The sequence below is a fragment of the Mytilus californianus genome, unplaced genomic scaffold, assembly GCF_021869535.1.
Source record: "Mytilus californianus isolate M0D057914Y unplaced genomic scaffold, xbMytCali1.0.p SCAF_9, whole genome shotgun sequence".
Taxonomy (NCBI): domain Eukaryota; kingdom Metazoa; phylum Mollusca; class Bivalvia; order Mytilida; family Mytilidae; genus Mytilus; species Mytilus californianus.
The window spans coordinates 1061156-1083856 of record NW_026262745.1 but is presented as its reverse complement, the minus strand read 5'-3'; the positions used below and the strand labels follow the sequence as shown (position 1 = coordinate 1083856).

Here is a 22701-nt window from a genome sequence, read left to right as displayed (position 1 = left end):
TCGATTTCAATCAAACGGAGAATGGCATATATCTAAACCAAACAAAATCAGGACTTATACAGATATACGAAATAGTAATGGTAAAAGGTTCGCTGGTGTGGTATTGGAAATAGAAATGGAACGACGACAAACGTATTACGTGTGGAAATTTCTTATTCCATCTGTTGCCATTACATGTATCAATATGGTAACATTTTTGCTTCCAGTGAAAAGTGGTGCCAAAGTTACACTATCAACATTTGTTGTATTGGGTTTTACAGTAATGATTCAATTATTTAACCAATCTTTACCTAGCAGTTCTGACAAAATTTCTCAATTTGGAAGATTACTGTGGTATTTACTGGGTATGAGTGGATTAAGTCTCATATTGAATGTAGTTATTACTGCAGTTTTCTATCGCAAATGTACTATATGTAAAATAAACTGTTCAGTATGCGACTGTGCGAAGCAAAAACAGTTCATAAAGCTACTGCAAGATAGATCGATAGGTACTCCACAGAGATGTTCAGTGTGCTGCTGTAAAAAAAAGAGGTTAAAGAGAAAGTAAAACTAAAGTAGCATCACAAGAAGACGCAACTGGTCAACAGAGTTCCAGTGCGGAAAATGAAAGTATGTTTACTTTAAAGGCTCAGTTCCGATAAACTAAAATCACAATTCTGTTTACAGTGTCCCCAAGTTTAAGCACATCGTTGGTCAAATGTCTTTAATTCCCTTTGCATCCAACTAAAAGGAGTCGGTACCAACGGACAATAAAAAATCCTATGACCAATTAAAATAGACAACATCAAGGCTAAAAGACAAACAGTAATTACATAACGCGATGAGTAATTCGAACCTCAACAAAAACCGTGGGTGAACTCATGCACTCCGAAAGTTTCAATTTTAATTTAAAGGCCAAGGTTTTTGGTCATTTTGATTTACGGGAAGTGGCAAAGTAGAGAAGAGAAAAAGAAGTTTCATACAATTGTGAAACTATAAAGTCAAATAGACAAAATGATCTTTCGGCTTTAGAATGAATTATTTTGAAAAAAAAAAGAATTTTGATGTATGAAATCGTTTGTTGAAATCTCGGTTTGATACAGATTCTTCAATAATAAATCATGGGGTTTTAAATTTCATTCTAGTGAGGTAGCTATTTGAGATGTTTGGGTAGCAATTTAAATGTAGCGTACATAGTTATAATAATAAAAAATCTTGACCTGATACATTTATTTCAATGGGGTAGCTTGTTTGGATATAACAAATTTTAAAAATTGCTCACACGAGCGCTTACATTGGAAGTATATTTAAATTTGGCTACATTAATAGGGTTGATTTTTTTATTTTCTTCAGTTTAACTTAAATTTACTCAATTTTCTTTGTAATATTTATATAAACATTATTCTCCTGCTCATTATTAGGCCATGATATGTGCTAAACACTCAAGCAATTTACTTTGCAATAGGTACAAAGGGTGATAAATTTTAATACATGCGGCTTCCTCCATTTATTACAGCTGCTTGCCTTGAAACTGAAATAAGACAAATGTTTACTTTATTTCGCTAATGTGTGCGTTATAACGCAAAGGTTAACGCAAACAAAGAAAGAAATATAAAAAAGTGGAATCGTTTGAAATCTGCAATGCTATCCTTTATGTTTAAAATTTATGGAGAAAAGTGATTTCAGCTGTCCTTGAAACACACTTTAGGAATAAAAATATCAAAAATTGATATAGTAGGGTATTGTTTTGGGGATCAACAGAATTACACCTCAAACCTACCAAACCGTTCTTAACAACGTCAAAACTGCGAACTGTTAAATATCAAATATAAAAATAAGAACATGTGGTATGATTGCAAATGAGACAACTCTCCACCAGAGACCAAATGACGAAGAAGTTTACAACTACAGGTCACCGTAAGGCCTTCTACATTGAGCAAAACCCATACCACATAGTCAATTATATAAGGCCCCCAAATGACAAATGTAAAATAATTAAAACGAGAAAACTAACGGCTGATTTATATACAAAACAATGAACGAAAAACAAATATGCTATGCAGCGACAAACGACAACCACTGAATTACAGGCTCCTGACTTGGGATAGGCACATACAGAATGTGGCGGGGTTAAACTGGTTTGTTGGTGCCAAACCCTCCTCTAAGGTGGTGTAACAGTACAACATAAGAACAAACTATACAAATCAATTGAAAAGGTTCTTCCTCATCAGATCGATACAAAGCAGAAAAACTTCTAACAAAAACACAGACATACCACAACATCTCTTGAAAAAATGCCTCTTTAAATCTCACAGTTGTCGGGTTACTCCCAGCAAATGTCCTTGAAAGTCACGAGGGTAAGAAAGAAACTTTCACTTTCCCAAAATTTCATTTAACTTTATATTTAACATAAAATGAAACCCCCAAAATTGCGCTTGGATATAATCAAATGCAATGAATGTACATTTAAATATTTTAATGGTTTTGCTCATTGTTGAAGGCCGTATGGTGATCCATAGTTGCTTACATAGACTCTGGTGGATAGTTGTTTCATTGGCAATCATACTACATCGCCTGATTTCTATATTTCCTGACCATATACTACATATATATATATATATATATACAAATAAAGTATCGTTCATCCGTTATAATATGTTTGATATTATCACATTCTACACTTTACACAAGTATTCCCCATTCCAAACTAAAAGACAAATTGAAAGAGTTGGTATTACTAAGTTTCATTAAAAGGAATGGCGAACGTAGATACAAGTATCTTGTCTTGGGGAGGGATAAATCCTACTTTGTAAAGAATAACTCTGATTCAAACAAAAAATTCTCTGAAACTGACATTATCAAGATGCTTGATTTCTTGATTGACAACATATTTGTTACGTTTGGAGGACGTGTTTTTCAACAGACTGTCGGAATTCCAATGGGAACCAATTGTTCCCCTCTTCTTGCCGACTTGTTTCTTTATTATTATGAGGCTGACTTCATACAGGAACTTCTTAGGAAGAAAGATAAGAAGTAAGCAATATCCTTTAACTTTACGTTCCGCTATATAGATGATGTTCTCTCACTAAATAATACAAAATTTGGAGACTTTGTTGAACGAATCTATCCCATAGAACTAGAGATAAAGGATACTACAGATACAGTTAAGTCTGCCTCATATCTTGACTTACATCTAGAAATTGACAATTAGGGTCGGTTGAAAACAAAACTTTACGACAAAAGAGATGATTTCAGCTTCCCAATTGTGAACTTTCCATTTCTATGTAGCAACATTCCAGCAGCGCCTGCATACGGAGTATATATCTCCCAATTGATACGATATTCCCGGGCTTGTGTTTCCTATCATGATTTCCTTGATAGAGGATTGCTGCTCACAAGGAAGCTATTAAACCAAGAGTTCCAAATGGTGAAGTTGAAATCATCCCTTCGTAAATTTTACGGACGCCATCACGAGTTGGTTGACCGTTATGGAATAACCGTTTCACAGATGATATCGGATATGTTCCTTATGTCCTAACTACAAAACCCTTTCCTTTTCACGAATGTGACCTACCGAATAAGACTACTTACCGGATTTGTAATAACACAAGCAACACGACGGGTGCCACATGTGGAGCAAGATCTGCTTACCCTTCCGGAGCACCTGAGATCACCCCAGTTTTTGGTGGGGTTCGTGTTGCTTAGTCTTTAGTTTTCTATGTTGTGTCATCTGTACTATTATTTGTCTGTTTGTCTTTTTATTTTTGGCCATGGCGTTGTCAGTTTGTTTTCGATCTATGAGTTTGACTGTCCATCTGGTATCTTTCGTCCCTCTTTTAAATATACTTGAAATATTTGCCACTGCACAAGCAACAATCAAGTTTTCTGGCGCATTCGTTTTATCTACTGATTAGTAAAATTGAGAATGGAAATGGGGGTATTGACATTGTATCTACAAATACTAATTCATCAACGAGAAAGCTCAACTATTTCTTTTGGGTTATTCTTATTAATGCAATATGTTTGCTCTTTTTTATTAATCATTTGCAAGATTTTTTAGAAACGGAAAATCTTAAGGGTCTAAACAAAATTTCAGATTTACTAGAAGATAAGTTGAACATTTACCTGAAACTTTTTGTCCTATATGCATACGACACGGTCCTTATGTCTGAATCAAAAGAAGACTTAGAAAACATATTAAATAAATTTGGAGAGTACTGTAATATATGGAGACTGAAGGTAAATGTTAATAAAACCAAAGTCATGGTATTTTCAAGGGGAAGGCCTAGTGCAGAATAAAGTTTTCTTTAAATTGCGGCAGATATAGAGATAGTTCATGGATTTAATTTTTCTTGGAATACTCTTTAGTGTCGCGGATAGACGAGATAATTGTATTGGTGGTGAATATCATGATATTGGAACGTAAAGCATTTGAAATTGACAGAAAAAACCTAAACATTAGATGAAAATGTGCGGCAAAGACCAAAAGTTTTGAAATTCATAGAAATAATGAGTTGTACAAACAAGTTAAAATTAGAAAAAAACTATGTAGATTTATACGCAAATTAAATGAATAATTTGTTCTCTAGGCAGTAACATAACCCCCATTTTGTATATATTGTACATAATGGTATATGTGTATGGGGGTATTTACTGATAATTGGTGTGTGCTTGTGTGTATGTTTGTGTGTATGGTGTTATTATAAATAAGTTTGTTTTCGCTATATGTATGTATATCTCTGCATGTACTGTTGTTACTTATGGTTTATGAGAACAAAGATTATTTATTTATTTAGTAAATTTAGGGATGTTGCACTGCAAAGGAAATAATTATTTACAAATTAATTGACTAACATCGTAATTAATTTGTTTAAGCCATTTTGTAATGCCGAGAAGAAAAGGGAAGAAGGTGTTGCCAAACAGTGCGACACGTAGACAGGAAAAGGCTTTTTTTTTCTTTATTCAACAACAAATTGCGCTTCTGCTGTTAACAATATTCATCACTAGTCCAGCATTCTAGTGATGAGTCCATGTTTGTTAGTACCAGAAATCCAGGGTTTTTTTCTGGTAAGCATCATTATATTAAATTAACATTAATTATAATAACTTCTAAATCATTATATTATTAACAATGAAATAAACAAATAAATATCAATAAGACAATTTACTATATAATAAACAGGAAAATCCAGCGCAACCATCCAGAAGAGCTATGTCTATTATGCTAATGAGGTCTTTGATGTTCCTCAAGCCAACACAATTCTACCACATAAGCTATCTCGACCACCTCAACAAGTAACTCAACAGTCGTTATTGCCACCACAACAGCCGTTATTACCACAACAACAGCCGATATCAACACCACAACAGGCTAAATTGCCCCATGTAGTCCCCCAAAACCCCCCTGAGCAACCTGTTCCTGGTCAGGGATATGTTCCGGTTCTTCAACCAGCACAGCCAACATCACTTAATACTGTTCAAGATGGTGAGGTTTTAACTATGCATATTATGATGTTGATATGTTCGTACCACAAAAAACTATATTGATCAACCGAAAAATAAAAGTACTAGATATTGACGAAGATGGGAACATTTTATTCAGAAGAAACAGTGGACTGAATTTTTGTAAATTATATGAAAATTTTATTACAAAGATTTCCTAATTTGCCAACTGATTTGATTAGCTACATGACTATATTTAGGGGGTGGGGTGGGGCTAATGCACCTTTTGATAACATTAATAAATATGACAAGCCATTTCGGCTTAGAAAAGCTCGAGAAAATATGCGTGCATGGACTGATCTGGAATGTTATTGATGGGCAACTATGGCTTCAGTTTGTTGCAGTAGAAAAATCATGTTTAACAGCCAACTTCTTAAACACCTCGCACTGTTAACAGACCTTGCTACGTTTATGATTTTAAGTGTGTTTGTACTCGTACGAATTGTGTATATAGCCATTCATGTATAAGAGATGGAGCCAGTTCCATTCTTTGATGCATTGTACAAATGATTTATATAACAAAGAACTTCGCAATATTCTGCTCCTAGGTATCAAAATCACCCAGGGCCCCTGCTTCACAAAATTTTGCACCAAGGTATCCGTCCAGTGCTAGAACTACAAACCAGTCAACTTGGTTTTCAAATCCACCTAGAAATTTTAATCAAAATACACATTTTTTTGGTAATTATTTTTAGATTTCCAGGACAGCAAGCCCACTTTCCACAGATGCAATTTTTATAATTTCAAATTTTATTATTTATTACAGCTTGCAATCAACAGTTCAATATTTGGTGTTTGGGTTAAACTAGTTCGGTTTGTCCTGTTCAGTTGATGTTAGACTACCTTGCCATGAGACATAAAAATGATGGACACTTATTTTTTCGTGCACATGGAAAAACTCTAACAAGGTATCAATTTTTTTTTAAGAAAACCCTTGCCTTTCTAGGTTACAATCGTACTTAATTTAATACACATTCTTTACGTATACGGTATAGGAGATGCAACACAGTCTTTTCTTGATGGTTTAGATGAAAATAGTATTAAATTTAAATGTCGATGGAAATCAGAAGCTTACAAAAATTATATAAGAACAAACCTCGTATAGTATTTAAAATCCTACATTTCAGGGTAATTGACTCTTCAATTGTGACAAGAGCTAGCGATCACGCTCAAATTTGGACTGTAGGTGAATCGCTCGGATTAGAGACAATTGGATGTCAGTTAGTTTAGAAAGGGATGTCGGGTATGAAATGGCAGAATTTCATAAGTTTGGTACAATCTATTATTAATTGGAGAAGTATTCCATTTGCTGTTATTCTTCATTGTGGGGGTAATGATATGATATTGGGGACACACCTTGTGGAGAATCACTCTATCATATGACGTTTGTCATAGCCATTCTCTCAAAGATGTTACCTGGCACTGCATTAGTGTGGTTTAAAATTTTCCTAGATTTAAACGGAGGTATTCCAATAATAAGCTATGGAAACTACTCGACGCAGATTAGTAGGAGTGTGCGTCCATATTTGCTTTAAATAGGAGGATATTCAGGTTGGTCTTTTTAGTGACAATGGAATCATCTTTTCTCCATCGGCAATGAAATATTCCCAAATCAGATTCAATGTGCTCTGGAAATGGTTTTAAATTTCCTCGTTGTTTGGTTTTTCCTTACAATGAATTTACTAGGTTCAAATGTGTCCAAATGTTTTAGTTTATTAATATGAATTTGAATGATGTTAATTGTATTGAATTTATGTTGATTTTTATGTGATTTGAAATTTGTTGATTCCTGCTGTTAAAATTTGTCATGCGGTAAATTTCAAGGCGGATTTTCAGTTGTGCAACTAGTTACTCAACTGGAAATTATGGCAAAATTTATTTCATGCTGCTATGGATTACCCAGTAGCTCCTGATCTTACATTGTAATTGCTAGATGGCCCTTCAGTAACTTTATCGTCGTCAAGATTTGATTAACTTGTTGGTTGTATTTCTTTGTTGCAATAAATGCCATGTCTATTTTAAACCCAAATAAATCTTATTTTTATGCCCCACCTAGGAGCATTATGTTTTTTTGGTCTGTGCGTCTGTTCGTACGTTCGTCTGTTCGTTCGTTCGTCCGTCCGTTCGTTCGTTTGTCTGTCCGCTTCAGGTTAAAGTTTTTGGTCAAGGTAGTTTTTGATGATGTTGAAGTCCAATCATCTTGAAACTTAGTACACATGTTCCCTATGATATGATCTTTCTAATTTTAATGCCAAATTAGAGTTTTGATCCCAATTTCACGGTCCACCGAACATAGAAAATGATGGTGCGAATGGGGCATCCGTGTACTATGGACACATTCTTGTTCACTAATGCTATTGATGCATAGCTTAATTGTTAAATTCAGTACATAATGAGGTCAAACATTGAGGATACATATGTAAACAATATAAGTACACTTATCTTAACAAGGAACAGGCTCATATATAATGTGGTGGGGTTAACATGTTTGGTATGTAGGAGGCAAATTGTTTGGAAAAGTAAAGAAAGTTCAGATATATTTGATACAACCATTTGTCAACTATATTAAGTGATAGTCAAATGTTTGTAATAACGATATGTTTTAGATGATACCGACAATATAATAATAGAAAAAGGAGAAGATAATAGTCAAAACAGAGAAGATAAGGATCAGATCAAAGAAAAAGGAGAAAAAAGTGATCAAACCCAAGGAAAAGAAAAAATAGAAACAAAAAGAAAACAAAAAGCCGCAAAAATTGATGTGATCTGTTTAATCGTGATGATTTTATCATATGGATTTGTATACACTTTCTTCGGCATTAACATTTTTGGTGGAAGAGAAAATGTTCCATAAGAGTGTTTCAGATGTACTGAAGGATGCAGCATATATTGTCGGCTTAAGGTATTTTAGTCTCGTCGAAGTCAAGTTCTGAGTTGGTTATCTTTTCATTCATTTTCTTAGATTTGCTATCTTTATTTGGATTAAACCTGTTACACTACTTAAATTAGTCATTGTGTTCCTTTAAAGAGAAAGGAAAACAAAATAAAGATTTCAAATGACAATTCAACCCGTATTGTTTTCTTCCATAACGGAGTTTTGTAATACTATAAAAGTATCGAATTTTTATATTTTGTATCATTGTTTCCTTTACATACCAGCAACAAGGAGCGAGATAAAAGTTAATAAAACATATAAAAATAAGTATAAGTTATACCGCTTTGTCCAACGAACATCCCTTTTAACAACTTTAATAAACTAATTAATATACGCAAGAGCGAGTGTTGCCCATCATTAGAGTTTGAGAATTAGCGATTCAAGTGGATAAGTTTTCTGATGTTTTATGGTATTGTATGAGGGTGTGGGTGGGGTTTACAGAATAGAGAACAATGAGCAAAAAATTTAGAATAGAAAAAAATGGGGTGCTAAAATATGTAGAATAGCTGTAAAAATTTTAAAAAATGGATAGAAATATACTGGTTACAGAAAAGAACTGGGTTGGCAAATGATTAAAATAATCTTTGTAGGTACAGTGTGTTATATGATCTTCTTTACACCATAGCTCATGGTAGTGTTCCTCGAAAGATCGTGCATATGTTAACACACATAATATATCTAAGACTTAAAAATCAATGCAAACATGAAAACTTTTAAACTAATTTATGAGTCGCCTGTCAAAAGTTGTAATAATCATTTTGAGTCTAATGTAGGTGAACGCTCGACTGGCGTACCAAATTCAAATTGTAACCCTTTTAATGCGTTTTTATACAAAAAATCAACTGATTTCTATTGTACCATAACACTGCTATGATTTATTAGGAAAATTAACCCTAAATTTAAAAGAGTCGAATGATGAGGTATGATAAGAGACATTATCTTATCTGCTATACATTTCTAGGAATATCATTGGTTTCAAGCGAAAACGTGGAGTCCCTGTATATTCAATATTGGGTTAGTGGGCGTGGTTTTTTTTAATACACAGTATAACAGTGTTACGTCCCTTTATGAACACAATCTGACGTTGACGAAAAACCTGAGGGTATAGAACCACTAATTTGGGCCCAGTCGGAAAGAACATACAAGAAAGTAGTACAAATTTTAAACAAAATAGTTTCTATGCATAGCTGTTTCTTTGTCAATAGGTGAAATATTCGGGTAGTTTTGGAATCAAATGAAAGCTTGGGGACTTTGAATCACTGTAGAACCCTGTTGAAAGTTTCTTGTGAATAATAAAAAAGTATATAAAATCATAACAGGTAGGCATATTTGCCCTGTTGTTTAGATCAGAAGTACCCATTTTTTACTATCAAACTTCCGGGAATCAGTACGCTCTAATATGCAATTAAAGGTATGTTGAATTGCTCAGCACAAGTCAGAATAAGGTATAGTTTGACATGAAATGACTGCCACTTTATTTGAACTTGAGACAAAGTAGCCATTAATGCTTGAAATTGCAGAATTTAACATAAAAAGCAATGGGGCTATGAATCAGTGGTTTTATACCTGAAATGTTTCGCCCAGACAACAGATAAAGATACTGATGATAAACGATTGAATTGATAAATGCTGAAAACATATTAAAGGCTAACGATGGCTATTATTGGTATTAGTTTTTTGTATAGACCAATAAAAGTATGTTCTTTATATTGAAGACTTGATCACTTTAATAGGCCACTAGTTTGAATTCCACATGTTAAGATAGTCGGTAAGATAAATTCGTTACACAGTGTGCTTGTGACCTAATACGATATATACGAGGTCAGTTAATTTCATATGGGGTGAGGTGAGAGCGTCGCTCTCCATATGACTGATTGATTAATTGGTGATTGCTTTACGCCGTATCAGCACAAAAAGGCTACATCGCGGCGATGCTCTCCATATGAAATTAACTGACTCCGTATATATCATATTAGGTCACTAGCACACTGTGTAACTAATAATGTTTGGTCGCTGAAATCGCAAAATATGTTAACTAACTCCGATAAATGAACCAGTTGCATAAATCTGGAAACTTAAGGACGTAGAAATTTATCTGTTTTGTATTCTATTGTTTGTCTCTTGGTAGTTTTTCGATTTTTGCAATGGCATTGTTAGTTCGTTTTCGACTTATGAGTTGAATATAACTTTGGTATCTTTCGCTTCTTTTTTACGTATTTGATCTAAAATTGCCATTCAACGCATAGTTTTGGTCAAAATATATATGAGAAAGATCTTCAGAGATATTTTACACATATTACAGCGTTTTAAACCGCTTGATCATATCTAGTTATTATCGAAAAGATGATCTCATGATAATGTTATTGTGGCAGTGTTTGGTGTTTTTCAATGAATTTAAGAAGTTTGACGCCCGAAAGCCAATACATATGACAAAATTCAAAATTTTGAAAAATATTGATGTCTTGTGAACGTCTGAAGAATTTTATTTGGTAAATTTATAATTAAATACTTTTTTTATTAAAGTCCTTCACGTAATTATGAAAATAAAATAAATCAGTTACTTAGGGTCATATTGATGCTTTCTTGTTCATATTTTCATTATCAAACCCGGACAAGTTTTGAAAAAAAACAAAATAACTATTTACTAAAAACAAAAACCTTGGTGTAAAAGTTGAATTTTAAGTGAAATAGAACACAATCGCTCGTCGTTCGTGATCAGAACTTGTTTTTAGGTAAAACAATAAGTTGGACATAAAAGTAAATCGATTTTATCGCATGCTATTTTATTAAATAAAAATGGTCTGCACTCTCAAAAAAAAACGGCCCCATTCACTCGAAAAAGTCAGATCTCAACCGCACACAATATCTACTGTGGTAATGAGTTGGTAGAAGAAAATAATATCTTGAAACAAAATATCGAAAACGTTCATGAGAAGGAAAAAAATTACCGAAAACACTCGAAGATAACAACCACAAAATGAATAGAAGTCAGGATGTCATAAATAGGAGTCGGACGAAAAAATATCAAATACAAATTATACAACTAGAACGTTAAAACAGTATAAGCATGCATAGATTCTAAAGAGTCTGAAGTACCTCCTTAATCGTTATACAACCTTTATGTGATGTTTCAAAACAACATTAAACTATAAGGTGTTTTTTTCAAAGTGATAACCTCAATCGCTATAATACATTGATTGTCAATATAGATAAGAAGATGTGGTATGAGTTCACATGAGACAACCCTCCATCCAAGTCACATTGTATATAAAGTTAACAATTATAGGTCAAAGTACGGCCTTAACACGGAGCCTTGGCTCACACCGAACAGCAAGCTATAAAAACCTCAAAATGACTAGTGTAAAACAATTCAAACAGGAAAACCGCCGGTCTAATCTATATAAAAACAATATAAATACAAATACAAACAATGAAAAGTTATTCCAACAGACATTTAGCAATTATTTGCCAACATTTTAAAAAGCTAATCACAACGCATGAACAAACCAAGATTTAGTATTAAGTTTATACGTTTCAAAAGAAAAACAGTTAGTATTGGTAATGTTATCGAGACTTTATTTGGAATAATTTTTAGAACATTTACATTTTTCAAAAAGCGCTTTAAGGGCTGTAGAAAATTCTGCATCCATAAACGCATATATTATGGGGTTTACAATACTGTTAATAATGTATGTATGATACAGCCATAAAACAGTGGCAGCTACTGTTTCAGACAGCCTTTCCCAAAAATCTGGAAATATGCCTTCTAACAAAACAACCATTCCGACCGGCATATAGCACACGATTGACACAGCAGTTATTAGAATAAACATTAAAGTAAACTTGTTTTTGAAACGTCTTCTTTTCTTTGACCGGTTTGTTTTTTTCAAGCGTTTGGGCAGAGTAGAATTTCCGTTTTTAGTGGCGGAAGATGAACATTCGGGTGCTGTGGTTTCTGTGTAGACGTCAGATGACTGAGTTGGCTCAATGCTTGAATCATTCTTCCATTCCGTATTGACTGCTGATTTGGAGTAGGAACCGTCAGTATTTTTCAGTTCTTGTGTTTTACTTTGAAGATTATTGGTAATCGAATCGTTTGGTAATTTTTCTGCTGTACTGGTCTCTTTCGATAAATTTGTTTGCTTAAATTTCTGCGCATTGAAATGTTTAAAAATAACCCATCCGACTCTTCCATACAGAAAAACAAGTGCAAGAACAGTAAACAACATTAGAGTTATAAAAAATATTGCATACACTAATCCAGAGAGGTAGACACCATGTTTAAGTCTTCCACACCGGTATCCAACCAATCGACTCTCACTAAAGTGTTCATTTACGCCATAGTTCACTGCAAACGGTACGGAGCAAGCAACTGACAAACATACAGATACGGCAACCATTATTTTTCGAGTGTTCAAATTAAGCCTATGACGTCTACATATTATTAAATACCGTTGTACCGCAATAGAAAGTAAAAGAAATAAAGAAATTCCTGCTGTTAAAGCAATGGTGTAAAATACTATTTTACATAGAATATTGTTGGTGAAAGTCGTTTGCATCACATCTAACATTATACAATTTACGGAACCCACAACCGATGTCAGCATATCCGACACTGCCAAAAATGGAATGAAATATCTCTCTTCTTTACCCTTCATTTGAAATCTGTATACAGCTAGAACAATGCTATTTCCTATCACACCAATAATAAGATATAAAGAAAGAACCCCAACGTTGGCCATCAAGTGTTTCGGCATATCTTGTGTTCGGTATTCATCAGATATGTTCGTGAAATTTAAATCCTTTCTATACAAATTTATCATTTCACTTGTACTGTTCATCTTCAACTGCATTCATTTACCGAAAAAATCAACAATCTGGAATATTTAAAATTCATAAAATTAGAACCTTGTATAAGATATATGTCATGATAATATATATCTGTAAACCAATAAAGTATTTAGTAAAAAGAAAATTTAACTTATTGCCAAATATATGAAATTGATAGTTCTCACAGTTTTTTCGCTTTCTTACAAATGATAAGGGGCCTCGGTGGCCAAGTGGTCCAATTAATTCAATTACTGTATCGCTAGCCTGTCAACACTGCGGTTGTTAGTTCGAACCCGCACGTGGTAATTGCGCTCGACTCTAATCTTAATTGACAAGGATTATCAGTTTTCTTGCCGAAAGTCGGCCGATTATCACCGTGATTCTCTGCGGGCACTCTGGCTTCCTCCACCAATAATAACTGACAGCCACGAAATAGCCGAAAGTACTGAAAGTGGTGTGAAATCCCAACCAATAAATCCAAATGATATGTTATTTTAACTTTGCATAATGCGATACGTGTGTATGTTTCAGAGTCAGAAAAAGTTTCAACGTTTTAATTTACATACGATTTAAAAAAAAAATGAATGTTTGACTACAAAAAAAGTTGAGTTAGAATGAAATTTAGCTTTTTTTGCGAAATATTGATAAATGTTTTTTTTCGGTAAATCGTATCAAATATCACATTTATTGACATGGTTCTTATTTTCAAACATCATTCAAAGTTTAAAGATGTAAGTAGAAAAAGAAAGAATATGCCAAAGGGCCATTTGAAAATCATGTCCAATAATAAGAGATAACAGAATGTAAGTTGAGGACGTCTCATAATGACGATGTTTTAGAAGTTACCTTACAATACACAAGCATAGAGATGGCAGAAGTAAGTTGAGGACGTCTCATAATGACGATGTTTTAGAAGTTACCTTACAATACACAAGCATAGAGATGGCAGAAGTAAGTTGAGGACGTCTCATAATGACGATGTTTTAGAAGTTACCTTACAATACACAAGCATAGAGATGGCAGAAGTAAGTTGAGGACGTCTCATAATGACGATGTTTTAGAAGTTACCTTACAATACACAAGCATAGAGATGGCAGAAGTAAGTTGAGGACGTCTCATAATGACGATGTTTTAGAAGTTACCTTACAATACACAAGCATAGAGATGGCAGAAGTAAGTTGAGGACGTCTCATAATGACGATGTTTTAGAAGTTACCTTACAATACACAAACATAGAGATGGCAGAAGAAATTGTTTTAACAGAAAAATAGAGGCTCCAGAAGGTCTTAGTTTGCTGACAATTTTTTTTTACACACAATTTCTCTCTATCTACTTTAGTTTCAGCAATTAAAAAATCTACAAAAAAGGTAAAATCACAGTTCAAGGACAAAGGCTATAAAGGGGTAAACTGGCGTTTCGTCCTTTTGACTTCTTTGTAGATCTTGTCCTACGGATTTTTTTTTCATATTTCCAGTTTTTGTCTTCCCTGCAAAACACAAAATAGGTAAAATTGTCATTCAAGGACAATAGCTCTTATAAGGAGTCGCTATCGACTAGGCCAGGTGAGCTTATAAAAAAATGCCTAGCTTTCGTTTATAAGGATTAAAGTGTCCAATATAATTACACAAATTAATAAGGACACAACTTAACAAATGTGAGGTTATATCTTAACTATGTGACATAACGTGTTGTAAGACTTCATGGAAAATATAAACGCAAGATATCTGTTTATGGTTAGGACGAAATGATAATTGGAACGAACGTGCACATAATGAAACAGGGGCGGATCCAGCCATTTATAAAAGGGGGGGGGTTTCCTAACCCAGGATAAAGGGGGGGGGGGGGGGTCCAACTATATGTCCCCATTCAAATGCATTGGTCGTAAAAAAAAGGGGGGTTCCAATCCCCGGAACCCCCCCCCCCCCCCTAGATCCGCCACTGATGAAATGATGAGGCAAAGGTTTGAGACTAGTCTCCTTTTTAAGCTATTTACTATTAATTGTCAGTATTAAGTGATTTTCATGTGACACTTTAGTCACAAGTATTTAAAGTATGTATTACTTCCTTAGCTCATTGATCTATTGTACTTAATAACATTCATTTAATAAAATGTTGATAAGACTCCGGAATAACATATATACAAAGGTTAAGTCAATGGTTGAAAAGTTCAGTTCACTGAAGATGTAGCATTAATTGACGAATATTTCTGTACAACGTCAAGACAAGTATACTAATAGCTAGATTCTTCCGATTGTATGCATTCCGATAGAAAATATATCAAACCTTTAACAGATGTCCGCGTTTTTGGTGTCAATTATTTTTATTTTTCTAGTTTGCTAGCAAAAAAAAAGATGTCTTTATGTAAAATATATAATGTATAAACTGTAAACGTAATTATATAGAGGTAGAATGAAACGAAAACACTCTGAATACGGTTTGGAGTGTTATTTTGATATTGATTGATTAATTGATTGTTGGTTGCTTTACGCCGCATTAGCACAACAAGGCTATTTATTTTGATATTTGTTATGCATATAAATAATTAATAAATCAACATTATTTCTATGCTTTTTTTAACTTTTGCAAATGTTGTTGAAATGTTTACCAAAAAAAATCGGTCTGGATAAAGGGAGAACAAGTCCAGGCGACCAATGTTCCATTTCCAAGATTACACCTATGTTGAATTTCAACTTGATATGACATTTGATGAAAAAGACGAGAAAATAAACAGGAAAAAATAATTAATCATTTATAGCTGCAAAAGTTTCTTATCTGCATCCGATTTCACCTGGATAGATGCACGCTCGATGAAGCTAGTTTGTCTAGCGAAATATTGCGTTTATTTTTTATTGCATTGTAAATATCTTTTACATTTTAATATTTACATAATAAATATTGTGTTAAAATTACATTGTTAGACAATTTATAATTTCATTTGTGTAATTGTATTAATCTGTGTACTAATTAATCCACACTCAAATAGATTTGTATGTTATGTGTTGCTATTTATATGCACTTATATTATATATATATATTATCAATTCGTATATTTTAACTAATTTGATTCGTTCAGGGATAGTCACATGTCAAACTATATTTTCGAAGGTAGATAGAAAACGGCGGATAGCAAAAAGCATATTGCACGGTTATTTTTAGAATATCTATAAACCGATATACTTTGTGACGTCATGTAATTAATTTCATGATATTGTTAAAAGTTTTAAAAAAAAATATATTTATAATCGATTATTTGAAGAAAAAAATTTTAAAATTCATAAGATGTACAAAAAAAAACCATAAAAGATAAATGAAATAACAACTAATATGTTGTTATTGTCTAGGAGACAAAATGATATATATGAAATTCAAACAAAATCAACTGATCGAATATATTACACTGACGATTTTGATACAAATAAGGTCTGAAATTAATAATATAACAATTACAGCCTTTGTATGAGGTCAATACAGGATACATCGACCCAAAGAAGTATATCGACCTCGGACTTCGTCCTCAGTCAATATACTTCTTTCAGGTCAATATATCCTTGTATCGACCTCATACAAAGGCTATAATTGTATAATATATACACATTTAAACGCATTTTATAGAGGCGAAGAAGCCAGTTATTATGACGTTATAGATATATTTTGTGTAAATTTCTTGAATTATAGATTGATAATCCTTAAAAATTGAAGAGCTTTATTCGTGTGCATATGCGTTTTTTCTACGTGCCTGCCAGCCGTTAGTGTGCAAAATCCGTATTTATGTATTAAAAACATGATATTTTTGTAACTTCAACCCCAAATTTTTACTTGTCGAAAAACAGAAATAACAACAAGATTGCTAAATCAGGAGATGCAGTTTTTTTTATAGATATTTTTGTTCATATGTCTACAATTTTGCAATTATCAACTACGTTCAACTATTTTCAGCCATTTCAAATGCAATTCTCTATTCTTCCTATTAATTCTTTTTTATACAAATGAATAAACTTGCTTACCTAAAATTTTGATAATTTCCGTTATGAAAATCAAATTAAAATAAGTGTTTATATTTGTTTACTTGATATATACTGGAGACACCGGATACATATACGATGTAAAGTTTGTATCTGATGTGACAAGTACCTCTTCTTGTGTAGGAGCGGTTAACGGAAATCAAAACTTATGTATGACTAAGAATTAGAAAACTGGAGATTAAAACTAAAAGGGGAAACTTTAAAACTAAAAATGCGTAATAAATGTATGCAATATGATTAGCACAAAAAGAAGTTCTTAAAAAAATTATGTAATCTATAGGTATGAAATTTCTTTATTTCTTGGAACGCTTTTAGATTTACAACTTTTGGAAAAGTCGTTTCAACTATGTGTTACTACAATCATACGAATGTATAAACCTAACCTTTATAGAATACTTCCCCATAACACCGATGAATGTGTCGAAAGAGTACATTGTTATATTTCCCCTTTTTGAATTTACATTGGAGTTCGGTGCTTTTGTTTATACTTTTTTTTATAGCAAACAGGTCACGCGACTACATAAACTTTTGGAAATGTACCTTTAATAAGTAAATTAAAAGAAAGAAAGAAATAGGGACCATATAGACCTTGCTAAAAGGTGCGATTAGTTTTCATTGTCGAAGACATCACAGAAACTATTAGGATACACAACTGCAGTAAATTGTTGTTCTGATGTTATATTATGTTTATCTCCCGTATCCTCATTTTTCAACTTCATATTCAAAATTAACTATCATTTTAAATATATATTTTTGGAATCATATGTGGTTCATATATTAGAGTCACTTTCTGTCCATAGTCCATGTGTTTAAACTACATAAGGCTTTAAGAACGTCTGCACCATCACAGCTACTGTATGGACCACCCGATCATGTTTTCTTGATTACATTTTAAAAATATACATTTGTTAAAAAATACCTTCAATATAAGAGGGTTTGGATGGGGTCCTCATTTCTGTATTCTTTAATTGTTTAGGCCAGTTTTCTCTATTCTTTATACTTTTCCCATTTATCTATTTTCTTTATATTTTAGCACCTCATTATTCTCTATTCTTTATTTTTTAGTCCATTTTTCTCTATTCCTTATATTTTTTGCCCATTATTCTCTATTCTGTAAACCCCCATCCACACCCTTATATAAGATTTTCTGTTTTTTAGTTTGTACATTTTAGATTGATGTGACCATTATCTTCCTCTTGATTCCTGCAAAGTTTACAAATGCGATCAGAAGCTTTAATGCGTTAGTTAAATCCATTCATGATGACGAACTTGTCTTTGTTTAATGATTAGGAGATTTAGATAAGATTCATAGTTTAAATTCGATTAAATTATACGAACGTTCTAACTTTTTTATGCTTAATCAATATAATTATTATCTTAATATTACAAATTTTAACATGGATTTTTTTAGAATATAGATTTATAACATAGCTTGTGAAAGAAATAATAGTATATCGAGGTTTATTAGACTGTTCCCCTTATCTCTGATACATAAAAAATTAAACTGGCTGAATTGTGTGGTCACACATGCAAATGGAGAAATCTTAAACATTTTGGAAATGTTAGTTTTGAAAAGGCTTTTAATCTTACTTTTTGTAGAATGCAGACTAAGACTCTATTAGAAATGCACTATATACTGAAAACACTATCGAGAAAGGACAAACCTATAGTCTACAATTTCTTTCAAATATCCTTTTTAACCCTGAAGAAAAATACGTCTTTCCGAATATTTCCTTTCAAAGGAAATTCATCTTACCGTAAATTGAATAATTTTCCACACACATTTACTATCTAAAATTGACTCCCTGGTGTCCCTAATGAGCATAACTATACTGCCGCACGTCATTATTTTGTTTTTGTCGAGTCTGCGACATTTATGTCGCGAAAGTCAGACAGAGATCCTAGATTCCGTCAACATTTAGGTTCAGACTGTGGTTAAAGTTTTTAGACATCAATAACTTTGTCAAACCTTCATGGAATTTTATGAAATTTAGACAGAAGCTTGTTTGTGACCAAAATACAGTATCCAGAGCAAAATGTTGAAACTATTTTCGTATTTCACTGATAAATGGAATTAGTTTTTTCATTTAACATTCAAATTCAGTCTGAGGTTAAAGTTTTTCAGTCATCAATAACTTTGTCAAACCTTTATGGAATTTTATTTTTTCACAGTATAAGGTTAAAATTCAGAAAGTTCTACTGACCTTATTTCCAGATAAAACCAGCCCACGACCACATCAGTTTGTTTTAATTTTTTTCATTAACAAAATGTGTAATTAAAAAACTAATTAGGTGGGCATTTCCTGAAAATATATGCTAACAAAAGCGTGGTTTTCCTGTTTAATTATATTAGTCATAATTATTGAAATCTGAAGGTTGATACATATGTGTGTAAGGATGATGTATTATTCGTACAAGTGAAGCTATTATTTTCTTTCTCCCTTGTTTAGCTCATTTCGATTCCCGGAGAATTGACTCTTAATTTTGCCAAGAATCATGCAAGCTTCATTGATGCTTCCGAAATGACAGTTTACAAATAAACAAACATTACAAATAAATAAAACACAAGTATATAAATATGGTCACCGTCTAGCAGATAGACCTGTGATGAGAGGAGCATCCATTTGGATATGCGGGATGTATAAGTACATGTATATGGTACCATACGTACACAGCAACGTCAAATCGGGATGGAGATGTTAAACCCGATGGCCCATGCCACGCTTTCTTCACATAAAGGAACCCTTGCAAAACTGCAAGGCAAAAATCGATGACTTGTTATAAACAATATAAATACAAATTGTTGAATATTTTGAATGCCGTTCGTGTTCCTGGTTGTCTAATTACCTTAATTTATAATTGCGTCTATTTATTCATTTGTTAACACATTTCTGAAAGTTATTTCACAAATTGTTGAGGATGCTGTGTGCCGTCATTAAAGCTCTATACTACACAAACTTAACAAATTCCTGTCTTAAACTACCTCAGTTTGTTGTTTTTGAAAAAGTTCCTCCTACAGTTTTGAATCCAGATCCCTGTGATTTCCCAGAAAGGATTTATTTGAGGATAGTTTTCCTTTTTGTAGACTATGAAACTTGTTTTCAACCAAATTTTAAAATAGATGGTACCAGTTTTGCGAAATGAACTCTTTTTGCTAGTTTTTACAGTAAGAAGTATCATAAAATGGTACTTTTACATAAGCGCTCAGTAATTATTAAACAGGAACGACTTTTTATATTCTACGATGGAGGGAATAACTGTACATCGCATGAAATCTTTCCAAAGGCGGCTTGAAAATAAATATCCTGAGCTTCAAAGTTGTGCACGAAAAATAAATTTCTTGCAGCATTTTCTGAAAAAAATTTCATTATGTCTCAATGATGCATGTGTTGTGAAAAAATTCCGCCAAGAATGGTCGTCCCCTTAAGTATGATTTATCCCTTCCTAAAATTGATTTACGTTGGTAATTCTTTTTATAACTCTGGCTCTGTAATAAAGACTGTAGAATGTGTCATATATCCTATATTGCATATGACAGTACAAAGGGAGGTGTCCTATATTGCATATGACAGTACAAAGGAAGGTGTTTCATATAACATAAACATGCAATTAACCCTTTAATCTGCAAATGCAGCAGCGCCTGACATTCTAGATTTTATATTGTATATATATATAACTCATTCTGAATTCAGACAAATTTTATTTCATATAAAAAGGAATGGTAAAGTAAGATGAACATATATTGCTAATGTTTTAAGAAAGCTCGTACTTGGTTAAAACCCCGAACGTTCTGAATTATGAAAAATCCCCGAAATCTGTTTTACCTTTTTCAGGTTGGGTAAGTAAGTAAGTATGCAAAAGATAGCAAGTATCAGCTCTAAAATGTTCTTACAACCGACCATATAAAACTTCTTCATGTATAAACACAAGCACTCAACAAGCAAAAACTTAAAAAGCATGCGATACAGAATATATCGTTTTATCGATATATTGTTAAACATGGATTATCATATATTTCACTTATAAGACTGTCAAATTTATACATCAAACTCTTCACATGTAAATGCTATTTTGATTTTATTTTCAACGCTTATTGCTTTAAAATCAGGTATGATATAAATAATATCTTGAAACATATTTTTCCAAATATAATCTTATTCATGTGGTAGAGTGTTTTACATTAATATTTATTTTCTTACAGAATAATTAATAACAATTAGTAGTTTTATTATATGCATTTCAAGAGTTCATTCTTTCTTCTATTCTCTTATTGCTTAACATCACGGTATGAAGCTATTAGTTTCATACGTTATTCACGCCATCTTGAAATTATTGCATAACAAATATCGGTTATCATTGGTTGCCTTATGATGTGGGAAAGATTCTATTGGCTAGTATGAATTATAGAATTGGGGACACGTAACGGACAGGAGAAGATATAAAATACGGAAAAGTTCCAGTCAGGGTATTCAAGATCCGATCCAATACCCTATCAAATAGTAATTTTGCCTTTATACTGGTTTACCTTGCTACATTTGTACATTATGTCGCATCAATTCATATTGATAAAATAAGAGGTGATGCAACGATGAACAAGTTTCTGAGTTCTCATCTGACTATATATATGCATATACACCAATACTTAAAATACATATTTTATCCCCTTCAGCCCCCTTATTTAAAGAACTTGGATCGATGACAAGTAAAAATATATTTAAATACCACAAATATTTACTTCTATATAAATGTGTGCGTATGGAAGCACTGGTCAATGTACCTAGTTCAAAAGTTTAAACTGAAATCAGATAATAATCCCTACTCTTTGAGAGATGTTACTCAAGGTAATCTGATAGTTCCTTAGCCAATAACTGAGCTGTTTGAGAGAAATTATATGTTTTTTCTGGATCAATGCTATGAAATGGACTACCACACGTAAAGCCCAAAACACTTTTACTCTAAACAAAGTATCAAGAAGTACTTGACACAGTCCTGATAAGTTTCTGTGTTCTACATTCTATTATTTTGATTTGTATATTATTTTTTTTTAATATTTTTATCTTTATTATTTTTTTCATTTTTTACTACATGTAACTCTTGAACGGTTTTATCGCTTATCATGTTTATAATAATACATTGAACTACATGACTGTAAATTAACTATGTGTAAATATCTGTTTTTGATTGTTGAACACCTCAGGGAAGATTAATTTGTTGTAACTAACTTTACTCTCTTTAAATAAAGAATTTATTAATATCATTATTATTATTATTTTAGAGTCTAGATTCACTAATATACCAACACCAGTGTAAAGTGTGTTGTAAATTGATTCAGCTGTACTAGATATATTGCATGACGTGTAGAATATTACCTTTTATCAATCTGACCGTCAAAGTCCCATAACTGTGGAATGACAAATGACAAAATTTCAAAAT

General features: G+C 32.6%; 1 protein-coding gene across 1 annotated transcript; it reads right to left on the bottom strand.

Annotated features, from left to right (window-relative positions):
• Window positions 1-11969: 11969 nt before the first annotated feature.
• On the bottom strand, window positions 11970-17272 carry LOC127716144 (orexin receptor type 2-like). Its single transcript, XM_052222261.1, has 2 exons — window positions 17251-17272; window positions 11970-13293 (listed from the first exon to the last, which is right to left on the bottom strand). Exon 2 carries the CDS (start codon window positions 13267-13269, stop codon window positions 11992-11994), a length of 1278 nt encoding a protein of 425 aa, XP_052078221.1. The 5' UTR covers window positions 13270-13293; window positions 17251-17272; the 3' UTR covers window positions 11970-11991.
• Between the last annotated feature and the right edge of the window lie 5429 nt (window positions 17273-22701).